Raw genomic sequence first — 11,743 nt, 5'->3', positions numbered from 1 at the left:
CCTACAAATCAAACCTGCCTATAATGAGAAACTCACCTTTTAAAACTGATTTCAATGGTGCACAAAGCCTTGAACAGAGCCCCTTCATGACGATGGGTTTCAGCACCAGGTGACTGCCATGTGATGAACCACTGCTGTTCATAGGTGCCACACAAGGCCTCCTCTCCAGGTCTATTTATCTGCCCAAATTCTGGCATTTTTGGGGGAAAACTCTCAGATGTGGTGTAAAGTTTGCGTGTGACCGTGCCTGGCCATTTTACAGTGCTCGGGCTGCAAGGCTGTGCTTAGAGTCGCATCAGTGACTTTATGATTAAAATCTGTTTGATATCAGCTGTGAGGTGTTAGATCTTCTTAATGCTCAGCTGTGCTCTCAGCTCCTTGGCATCATGACGCCCGTTCAATGAATGGTGGAAACAGCAGCCAGGCAGTGACTTTATTTCTTTTTCTTTTCTCTCCCTTAAGGCTGATACCGTCTAAAAATGAGTCAGTTATACGATAGCATTGAGCCAAACATTATTGACGATGAAATGGTTCAGAAAGCCATTGAAGAGCAGTGTCCAGAGGACATATGGAACCTTGCCAAAAGGGAAGGTATTAACTTTAAGGATGTGACAGAGCTACGGCTTAGTTTTAGAAGTGAGTACCAGAATATACACCTTTTTTTTCCCCCCTCTTCTTTCATTATTGGGTAATAGAATTAAGCATGAAGTGGCTGACTGGCAATTAAACAATCGTTATTAGCGTGCATTTGTCATGTGAAAAATAACATCTGGCCTTACAGTTTTAGTGATGCTTGTTTGAAGCAGTTTCATTAGAGAGAGAGCTGGGTGTTTTTGCTGACGGGTAACTTTAAAGCTGCTCGACTCTGCCACCATTGTCACCGCTGTTCTTATTTAACATTTATATTGTGGTGACACCTACAGGCCACAGGCCTTTTGGGCCCCTCTGTACACGGACAAAAACCCTGGGCAGGCTCCGCCATCGCTGGCGATTATGTGAGGGCTATTTGGTAGATTATGGTGATTACAGCCCAATTTGGTGGCTTCCTCCGGTCATCTGTAGCATTATCACAGCTTGCCTCTTTCTGTCAGAGCAGCCATGAACTTGCATTCGAAAAAAATGAAAAGAAAGAACATTTGGCTCGATGTTGGAGTATTCTGGGGGGGTTTGAAATTTCATGGGCAAAAATCTGCTTTCTGATTATTCGTTGGGTGCTGCAGTAAAATAATGTGTGTGTTGGTTGAGTTCCTTAGATCAGACTCCCTCTTACCTGATCCTGTGTGTGTTTGTTTGCAAATACAAAATAAAGAGCTGTGTGAGTGTCTTGTTCGTGCAATTCCTTGCTTTACTCTGCGCTCACTGAACGACAAAAACAGCAGCAGAGCCGCTAACAAAATCTTCTGGGAAGTCATCGAGGGGCGAAGAGAATTGGGAGCGAGGTTGTTCTGCATTTTCTGTCTCCTTGGTCTTAATGTTTTTGCTGTAGTGCCTAATGACCTGCCCTTGTGATTCTGGTTTTGGAGGAAGCTAAATGCAGAGATATTGATTAGTTCTAAACTGCAGCCTCCACAGAAAGAGCAGATCCCAACTTGCTCTCCTGTGATGAGAATCCCAGGAGCAGGACAGTCACTTACAAAAGCAGTACCTGGCCACCGCTGGCCTGCAAATGCAGAGAAAAGCAGAGTCTCATCCCAAACCTCCCTCTTGGGAGCTGGAAAGGAAAATGAAGGTCAAGGCCTCCTAGCAGCGGATTTGTAAAGCCACTCCTGCCCGCAGGGCTGCAGTCAGCATCCCCTCAGCGACGCGTTGGCATCGCTGATGAGCAGTGTGCGCTGGTGCAGGACGCTGAGCTTAACTGGGCTGTTTCCTTGAAATCTGGTCCAGGCAGTGGAGCTCTCAGCTCTCTAGGGCAGTCATCACACGCTACCGTAACCTGCTGAAAATCATTCTGGAGGTAAGACTGGACATGTTTTCCTTGTGCAAGATAGCGTGTCCACTAAACTGAAAGCTGTCTCACATGAAAAGCAATTTTGTTTTATTTCCCCCCCCCTGTGGCTTTAGATATCCTGCACATTGATAATCTGTGGCAGTTTGAGAATCTGACTAAACTGCAGCTGGACAACAACATCATTGAGAAGATAGAAGCTCTGGATAGCCTGGTCCACCTCGTATGGCTGGGTAAGACACAGGCATAGGAGTTTGGAAACCTTCACCAGGAGCAGAGCAGTCTGTGATAAAGCCAGGATGTCACATTCCTTCTCAAACACGACTGGTAGGAGCTTTCCCTAGGAAGGCTGTCAGCTGTCTGTGTGTTTCCTCATTTGACTGTCAAATGTCAAAATGCCTGAGTATCAGAGCTGCAAAACAATCCTTCAAATGTTTCAAAACTGCGTTTAATACATTTGCCGTGGCAGGAACAGGAAGCTGAGATTTCAAGGTTGTTTCCAGGATTTGTACTCCTATTTGGAGGTGCCTTTCAGACACTTTTTTTAAGCACCTCTGTGATTTAGAAGCCCATGTTCTGTTTTCAAAGCTAATGCAAGCATTTCAGAGCCTAGAACCCACTATCTTTACCCCTATTCGCTTAAAAGCTTACTGTCATTGTTGTTCCAAGGAGTACCCCCATAAATAGTCTTATGTGACTACTTTCAACTAAAAATTTGGGGTACTGATAGCAGCATCCCACAGTGGTGCAGGTTTTGATGCCAGGCAGATTGGTGAGCTTGCTGCTACAGATTCATAGCTTAGAGCACTCTGTGGGAACTGCAGCTACGTTGCTGGCTGGCAGGGTAAATATTTTCTCAGCCACCAGTGAAAACAGCATTCAGGGCTTTGGTTCGTAAGCACATCTTGAAAAACAGTGTGACCAGCAGGTCCAGGGAGGTGATCATCCCCCTGTACTTGGCACTGGTGAGGCCGCACCTCGAGTGCTGTGTTCAGTTGTGGGCCCCTCACTAGAAGAAGGATGTTGAGATTCTGGAGCGTGTTCAGAGAAGAGCCACAAGGATGGGGAGGGCTCTGGAGAACAAGCCTGATGAGGAGCGGCTGAGGGAACTGGGCTTGTTTAGCCTGGAGAAGAGAAGGCTGAGGGGAGACCTCATCACCACCTACAACTGCCTCAAGGGAGCTTGGAGAGAGGTGGGTGCTGGTCTCTTCTCCCAGGTGATGGGGGATAGAACAAGGGGAAACGGCACCAAGCTGTGCCAAGGGAGGTTCAGGTCAGAGATAAGGAGGAAGTTCTTTACTGAGAGGGTCGTCAGAAGCTGGCACAGGCTGCCCAGGGAGGTGGTGGAGTCACCATCCCTGGATGTGTTTAAAGAGCGGGTAGACGAGGGACTTAAGGATATGGTTTAGGGGGTAGACAGGAACGGTTGGACGTGATGATCTCAGAGGGCTTTTCCAACCGAGCGATTCTGTGATTCTGTGCGATTCTGTGACTCGGTGTGGAATGCCTTCAGCTGTTCCTCTCTTAAGTTGCGTGGACAGTTGCAAGAAGGAGATGTGATTAATTCTGAGCCTTCCCTGTGGGACGCCGAACATCCCTGAGGAAAATACTGTATATAAATTCCTAAATCAAGATCCAGGCTAAATGCAAGGTCTGAATCAGGGCATTCTGCTAGAAATAATGTAACTTCTGTTCGTACAACTCTTGATTTCTAAACTCCTCCCCAGATTTGTCCTTCAACAATATTGAAGTAATTGAGGGCCTGGATGCCCTTGTCAAACTGCAGGACCTCAGCCTCTACAACAACAGAATATCTAAAATTGAGCACATGGACACGTTGCAAGAACTGCAGATTTTCTCCATAGGGAGGAATAACCTGACCACTCTGAAAGATGTGAGTGCCCCCTCTCTTCACAAGCATTCCCTATCAAAGGTTCAAATATTCTCAAACTGACATTTGCCACTTATCCGAGCCCCTCCTTGAGAAAATCCTCCTTAGGATTTCACTGCCTCTGTAGTCTAAGTTATGGTTTTGGTAAACAGCCCCAGTGTTACGTGCTTACCGCAGCTATTTCTCTTTTAGATTATTGACTCACGGGGGCCCACTTCTGTTACTGCTATCAATTATGGCAAAATTCCTATTGGTTCCCATGAAAGCCGGAAAAAGATTAAGTAGCTACATATGAGAAAAGGAGGGAGTGGAGACTAGGATTTATTTGGGGTTCTTTTGAGGGCAGTTTACCAATCTAAGACCTGTGATTTGTCCACCCCATCTGCCTTCTCTGTACACCCATCCTTTATTTATTCACAATGTGAATTTAAGTATTTCCTTTCCTGAAAGCATTAGAAACTCATAATTTAACGTCGCCTGTGTTGGCAGCAGAGCAGGATATGTACTGCAACAGAACTGTAATAAAAGCAATGCATTTCAAGGCTGTTTGTTTCCCCAGCACTGGGAAGTACAGCATCTCTTTCCCCTCGGCATAGGTGATCTATCTCAGGAGATTTAAAAGCCTACGCACGCTGAATCTCACGGGGAACCCTCTCTGCGACGATGAGCAGTATATGCTGTTTGTTATTGCTTATCTTCCAAATTTGGTGTACTTGGACTTCAAGCTCGTGAGTGACACCATGGTAAGCATTTCTGCATTCCCTGCTCGTGAAATTGGGCACCAACATCTTACAGAGCATTTGCTTTGTTGGTATGCCAGCAATATTCCAGCATTTGGGGCTGGTTCCCTGCAGAAATCAGGCTTACAGAAACACGCAGTGTTTATTCTGCCTCCACCTAACAGCTGTGAACCTGCAGGCCAAATTCTATCAAATGTGACAGAGAGGTAGAGGTGTCGGAGGCATGATGTCTTCACAGATTTTGTGAAAATCAGCAGCTGTGTGTGGGAGAGGGGCCTGGTGAATGTTGCCTCTGAGAGGCTGCAGTGTGAGTGCAAGCCTTCTTAGAGACCAGAAAATCTCAGAGAAGATCTGTCTTGAGACACAGATCCAGGGGAACGGAGGCTCGGTGGTCCTGCTGCTCACAGAGGGGACTTCTGTGGTTTATTTTTTATTGTTTTGGGGGGATTTTTTTAAGTAACCAAAGAACAAGAGTAATGGTAAATTCACCTGGCACAAAGCAGGAGCTGTACTTGGAATATATATTACTCTTCCCATAGGACTGGAAGGGCTTTCCAGGTCACTGAGTCCTGTCCCTGCTCATACAGACAGTATGTCACAGAATTGCGTACTTAAATTTGTCAAGCTTCAGTTTCAAGCTAATTAGGTTCTTGTCCCTTGCCATCCACTCCTCCAAAGAGCCTTCTCCTCCTGAATAAATGTATTAAACTCACTAGCTGATCAAATCAGAGCTCAAATTCTGGAAGTCAAAACAAGGCCCCCTGCTTTAAAAAGGGGAAAAAACCAACCCTAAAGATGAGGAAATGGGCAGAGAAAAATCTCCTGGGACAGAACCAGCTCAGATGCCTTAAATGCAGGGTCAGAGTAATATGTCAACAAAAAGATGTGATGAGGAATGGATTAGAAACTTCACAAATAGTTTAATAAAAAGCCCACAAAGAAATGGAGATGCAGTTGTTACTCAGGTGTGTGTTCTAGAAAGATCGAATGCTTATGCCCAGGTTTCTTGAGCAATGCTGGATAATCGAATAAAAATCTTTTCTTTCTTTGTATTTCTCAGAGAGAAGCTGCAGCTTTAAAGTATCAGTATCTTACTGAGCCGTTGGATGAAGAGGAGGCCCAGGCCCTGGCTCAGCTGAAGGAAGAGCAGGCAAAGCAGAAGGAGCTGGAGTACCACAGGGTATGTTTTCTTCAGCTGGTCGTATATTGTCTCAGGAGAAAGAAGCACAACAGATATTGACTTCTCTTTTACCTGCCTGAAGATTTAATGAGAGGTTAACATCGACGGTGCTAAAACTAAAGCTAGGACTAATCTCTGTGATCTCCACATCTCATTTTTCGGGTGAAAACAGGAGCTGCTGTGGAATACACATGATGTGGGGGGAGCATAATTATTTTGGCTGAACAATTAAACTACAGATACAGACCCTGTGGAGTTACATAGTAAATCATACCCGAGGATCTTATCAGCCTGACGTGAGATTAAGAAAATTACAGGTCTGAGGGGACTGATAGGGTTTTCGTTATGTGGTGACTTTTTTTCTCCTTCACACTAAGTTAATGGTTTTCATTAGTTTTATGGTTAAACTCTTCAGGGCTTTCAGAGATCCCTGTAGTCCTGTGAACAGACTGAAAACAAGACCAGGCAGAACGGTGCTTGCAGTTACAGTCTGGCTCTGTATTGCAGATCTCTAGAGGATCCGACTGGCTGAAAAGCAGAAGGTGGTTAAGTGACAGGAAGGACACCTGCAGCTCTTCTCTCTGTCCCTCCCAAACTCCACTGGCTCCGTATCTGAAAGGTTTAACAGCCTTGCAGTATGTGGCTGTACGTGATAATGTTTTATATTAGATTAAATGGTGTTTTCTATCCTTAGGCTAGACCGTTCTAGCAGCAAAACCATGTGTGAACCAGGGTGGTCTTCACCCCAGTTGCAAGGTGCTTTCATGCCTTGGTTGGTGTATCTATTGTGTTGGTACCCCTGTGTCCGCACCAGTGTGCCTCTGCTGGTAACGTGCTTACAGGAGAGACACATCCTAAGGAGCAGCAGCAGGTTGGCACTCTTTATTTTACTTATATTTCTCTGATTCTCTTCAAAGGCAGCCTTTGTTGAGCACCTGAATGGACCACTCCTGTTTGACAGTCTGTATGTAGAGGATAAAGAAACTGCCAAACTGGCGCACCTCCCCGAAGTGGGTGACCTGCTGCAGGAATATCCTTCCTGGGTTAAAATACCTACAGCGAAAACGTAATGCCTCGAGTTAAGAAGGAGGTGCATCCACAGGGACTCTTCATCCGTTGCTTTTGTCCAGGGCTGAAAGCTACATTGATCTCAGATCTGAGACAGTCTGTGTTCCATTTTGGAATGGTACCAAAAAAACCACTGTAAGACCAGGAGACCACTGACAGCTTTAAGGCTTGATATCTTGTGAAATAGGAGAGCTACAAACAAATGGTTTATATTACTGGCAAGCTGGCCAACCCAGCTTGAAACATCCCATTTGTAAAAGCGCTCGTTTCTAACATCAACAGGTCATGAGATTCCAGCATTTCCAATTCTCCCCATTGTAATTACCATACTCCTTTTCCTTCGTTTGGATCAAACGCCGTTTCGGTAGCCTTCTTTCCTGACCCTTCGAGAATCGAGGCTTTGTGTTTCCTTTAAGTCTGAAATCCACTTAAAGTTTAAAATGAGCTATAAGATAAATCCCTGTCAGTTAGATTGTAAGAGCGCAGCCGCTAAAATCATGTTGAAATTGAAGTGGTAGGAGATAGGAACAGACTAATCAGAATGACAGGAGTCGTGTCTCTCAGAGCCGGCAACGTGAAGTTTTCAGGCCAGCGCTTTTTTTTTCTGATCGTTGCTCCTATACCAAGGGATCAGAAAGCAAACACTTTTTTTTCCCTTTATTCTTTTCTCATTCAGATTAATAGAGCATTGTCAAGGCCAGTAACTTGACCTTCCTTAAAATTGCATTACACTGTTGGGAAAAAAATGCATCACGGCTTAACTACAATAGGCTCTAGAAACAATTCCATTGCCAAGATAATAGCAGAAGAAAAATTGACGTTATTTTTGCGATGCTACCAAGTTAGTAGTTTATTTTGTGCTCTGGCTGTAGGCTCTGGAGCTGTATTTATTACCTATGCAGGCACTGTATTCATACTTGTGAAGACAGATAGGGTTGCATGCTTTGCTCCGCTTCTGTGTCATAAACGAGTCAGAGAAGTGGATGTATTTCCTTTTCTTTTATTCCTCAAGGCCTTTTTTCCCCTCAAGTTGACAGAGCTTTCTCCATACACTTAAGGTAGCAAAATCCTCTGTATTAAATGTGAGTGGGTGACCCAGGCCTGCCACAGCCCGCTCCCAGCAGGGACCACGGACTTTCCATCCCAGTAGCTTGTAGCTCTCGTTGCTCACGTTTGCAGAGGCAGAAGGAACATAGCACATTGCTCCACTGAACAAGCCAAATTCCTTGACTCTGGTGTCACGTACAGAAAGGAGTTTGTCTCAGTTTGCGAGAACCTGTTTAACTGAGCGTGAAAAACGAGAAGCTGAAGTCTCCGTTTTCTATGAAAGCCTTTGTGAAGCATTAACAGCCAACCAGGAAGAAGGGAGGAAAATAATCCTAGACTTTGAAGACCGGAACAAAATGGTAATATCGTTATACTTTTGTTTGTATGATACGTGATTTCACTACATCCTATGCCAGCTTCTAATTTCACTGAGAATGAGGGTAATGCTTCTGGATTTGCACGGTTGTAATAGGAATTGGTGCTTGATCCCTGATGGTAGAATCACAGAGTGGTGGAGGGTTGGAAGGGACCTCTAGAAGTCACCTGGTCCAACCCCCTGCTCAAGCAGGGCCACCCACAGGAACCTGCTGGGACCACGTCCACATGGACCTTGAACATCTCCAAGGATGGAGACTCCACAGCCTCTGGGCAACCTCTTCCACTGCTCAACCACTTTACTGATTTCTTACAATATAAATCTATACCGATAACAATTTTTCCATCCAGAAAAGTTACTAGTCTTTAAGAAAATGGAAATGTTCACCCTTTCTTTTAGTTGAAATCTTTTTCATGAAGTTGATTTAAAATGTATAGATTGATCAGATTTACTGCCACTTCCCTTCCCTTTGAGGGCTCCAATAGCTCTTCCTTCATTGAAAAATGGGGAAGAAAAGGAAGGAGATTGCAGGATATTCAGTTTGTTTTCTGGTAATTTTCTGCTTCAGTTCATTTTGTCAACAACAGATTGAAAAACTTTAACAAAAAGATTAAATGAAGTCATTGCAATGTATTTCTAGTCTTTTTAAAGCAGAAACTATCTTTTTTTTTCATTCTGCTTAAATGCAGCCGCCTATTGTGGCTGTTAGGGCGTAGCTTCTAGCTGGATCCCTTTCTGACCATGTATAATAGACGGATCATTATTTTGTTTCCACAGAAAAAATAAGGGGAGGGAGGCTAAAGCCTGGTAACACCATCAGCTGAGCAGAGCCAGCCCCTAACAACGGACACCGGGCAGAGTCACGAGCGCTGGCTCCCTTTGAAAACCAGGACGCTTCTATTTAGGTGCCCTGTCACACGCTGGCAGGCTGCTGAGTCATGCTGCACCCAGGTCCTTCAACCTTGCTGATTCATGCTGGCAAACAGCCCCGACACGAGTTTGCAGCCCTACTGGCAGGCAGCATAGAAAGACTGAGATCCATATTTGAGCCAGCAATGTGCCCTTGTGGCCAGGAAGGCCAACGCCATCCTGGGCTGGATGAGAAGGGGTGGTTGTAGGGCAGAGAGGTTCTCCTGCCCCTCTGCTCTGCCCTGCTCACACCACAGCTGCAATCTTGTGTCCAGTGCTGGGCCCTCAGCTCCAGAAGGACAGGAACTGCTTGAAAGAGTCCAGCAGGGCCACCAAGTGATGGAGGGAGTGGAGCATCTCCTGCTGAGGAGCGGCTGAGGGAGCTGGGGCTCTGGAGCTTGGAGCAGAGGAGACTGAGGGGTGCCCTTGTTCCTGGGGATCCATTGGGAAAGGGCAGTGTCAGGAGGAAGGAGCCAGGCTCTGCTCTGGGATGGCCAATGCCAGGACAAGGGGCAATGGTCCCAAGCTGGAGCACAGGAGGTTCAAGCTGAAGATGAGGCCAAACTTTGTCAGTGTGAGGGTTATGGAGCATGGCCCAGGCTGCCCAGAGAGGTTGTGGAGTCTCCTTGTGTGGAGACACCCAAAGCCCTGGCCGTGTTCCTGTGTGACTGCTCTGGTGATCCTGCTCTGGCAGGGGTTGCACTGGGGGAGCTTTCCAGGTCCCTTCCAACTCCTCACATTCTGGGATTCTCTGATTCACTTCACTTGCACTTGAATGCCCAATAGAACTTCCATTTTTAAAAAAATACCTAAAAAAATCTACAAAAATAAACAAAAAACCAAAATTAAACCCAAAGAAACATGGTCAAAGCCAGATTTTGGGCCTTCATCTTTGTCCGATGACCTGCAGGCTCAGCTAAGGATTAAGCTGCAGAAACAGTGGTCAGTGTAACAGTTTTCATATAAATACTGGAGGAGTCAGTGTCAAAACTGAACCCTGTGTTTTAACAGCGTTTCCCCATTCATTTAAAATTGGTGGAGGAATTTAGGAGGTGCAGAGGTCCCAGCAGCCTGATATCTGTGAGCCGTTCTTGGGGGCTGTTTGTCTGGCTGTAATCCTTTCATGCCAGCTTGGCTAACCTGTAAAATAACTCTGCTCTCTGAAGTTGGGGAAGGAGCAGAGCAGCATTAAAGGCCTTGAACTTTGAAGTTATTGCTCCCAGAGGCGCAGCTTGAATGGCTGGGGAGCTTTTGGAGCCTCCTAGCTTGTTTATGTTAGAAAAGAAGATACCTTGCTCCCTTCTGCCTCCCTTTTAACGCTGCAAAGTTTGGGTAATCTCATCCATTTTCAGACTAGATTGGTTTTCACAGTGGTTTTCGTCAGAATTCTGTATTTTAGCTCATTCTTTTCCCTCTCAGGAGACATGGATTAGACATCTTAAAACCTGTGTATTATTTTTTCCTCCTATTAACGCGTGATTGTTAACTTCCTTTGAGCAGACTTGGAAAGAATGCATTGCTCAGCACAGGAGGATTTTTTTGTTTTGATCCAAAAAAATTAAGAAATATTTTCTGATACAAAACTGACGTCAGTATTTAATTCTGAAGGGCAATAAATCCTTGCTGTGAGAGGAAGGCAGGCAACGATAGGTATTCCATATGCAGAATACTAAATCCTGACCCTACGGAAGTCAATCAAGATTCTCCTTGACACGAAGGGGATCAGGATTTAGGCCCGCATTTCATTCTGCAAAGTAATTGTTAATCTCTTCTTCATGGCCAGCAATGTCAATAACCTGATTTTTATTTTTTATTTCTTTTTTTACTTGATGAAATGTGTCAGAAAGGGAAGCAAAGTTGGAAGCACTGAAGGGGCAAATTCTGCTGCTGCCTGGAGGGTGAGGAACGCGATTTCGCTGCATTGCCCTAGCGCAGCAGCACACCTCAGCACTGGTGACTGCCCACTATGTAAATCTGGAGACTTCCTGAATCATCACATTTCATTGCAGCTAATCAGCAGCAGGAACTTTTCTCACATATGTAACGAGTTAATTAGATTGCAATGGAGTGCTGAACACAAACTATAAGTAATTTATGTGTCTGTGTGTTTAGAGGCTGGATGAGATTCAGAATGCCAGCAGTTACGATATTGCTGAGTCTACACGAGCCGAGTACAAGGAGGACATACTTCAGCTGTCAGAAACGCTCATGACCTTGGAAATGCAGATAGCTGACCAGCTGGAGGTAAGGGTCAAGCACATACCCATGAGATCTCACAGCCAGAATGTGGGGGAGTCCTTTTTCTGTCGCTGCACCCCTCTGTTTAGTAGCCCATTGGGGAAAGAGGGGGCGTAGGTCTTCCAGGCAGGTTAATGTCTTGTCTCCATCTTACTCTTTCTCTGCTCAGAGCTGATCTGGGTGTCCTTCACTTCTATCCAAGCTGATTTCCTAGACTTTAGAGAAAAGGACTTGGGGTCACTCAGTCGTTTTACAGGTCTGCGTCCAGAAGCCGCTGCATAGCACGGGGTATGCATTTGGGATTCGAGAGGTGTAATGCTTTGAAGCTGATCTTTGCTATGAATAAGAT

At 45.3% G+C, this 11,743-nt stretch overlaps 1 protein-coding gene across 1 annotated transcript in view; it reads left to right on the top strand.

The window, feature by feature from the left end:
* Positions 1-460: 460 nt before the first annotated feature.
* LRRC48 (leucine rich repeat containing 48) overlaps positions 461-11,743 on the top strand; it is a 14,740-nt gene continuing 3,457 nt past the window's right edge. Inside the window, 9 exon segments of the mRNA XM_010179018.1 lie at positions 461-636; positions 2,062-2,178; positions 3,673-3,839; positions 4,433-4,579; positions 5,637-5,756; positions 6,674-6,786; positions 8,067-8,108; positions 8,110-8,230; positions 11,269-11,400. Coding sequence (XP_010177320.1) covers positions 480-636; positions 2,062-2,178; positions 3,673-3,839; positions 4,433-4,579; positions 5,637-5,756; positions 6,674-6,786; positions 8,067-8,108; positions 8,110-8,230; positions 11,269-11,400 — 1,116 coding nt within the window. The 5' untranslated portion in view covers positions 461-479.

Source organism: Mesitornis unicolor, unplaced genomic scaffold, assembly GCF_000695765.1.
Source record: "Mesitornis unicolor isolate BGI_N332 unplaced genomic scaffold, ASM69576v1 scaffold5380, whole genome shotgun sequence".
NCBI lineage: Eukaryota > Metazoa > Chordata > Aves > Mesitornithiformes > Mesitornithidae > Mesitornis > Mesitornis unicolor.
Note: the sequence above shows the minus strand (reverse complement) of the source record. Positions and strands in the feature narration are given on the sequence as shown.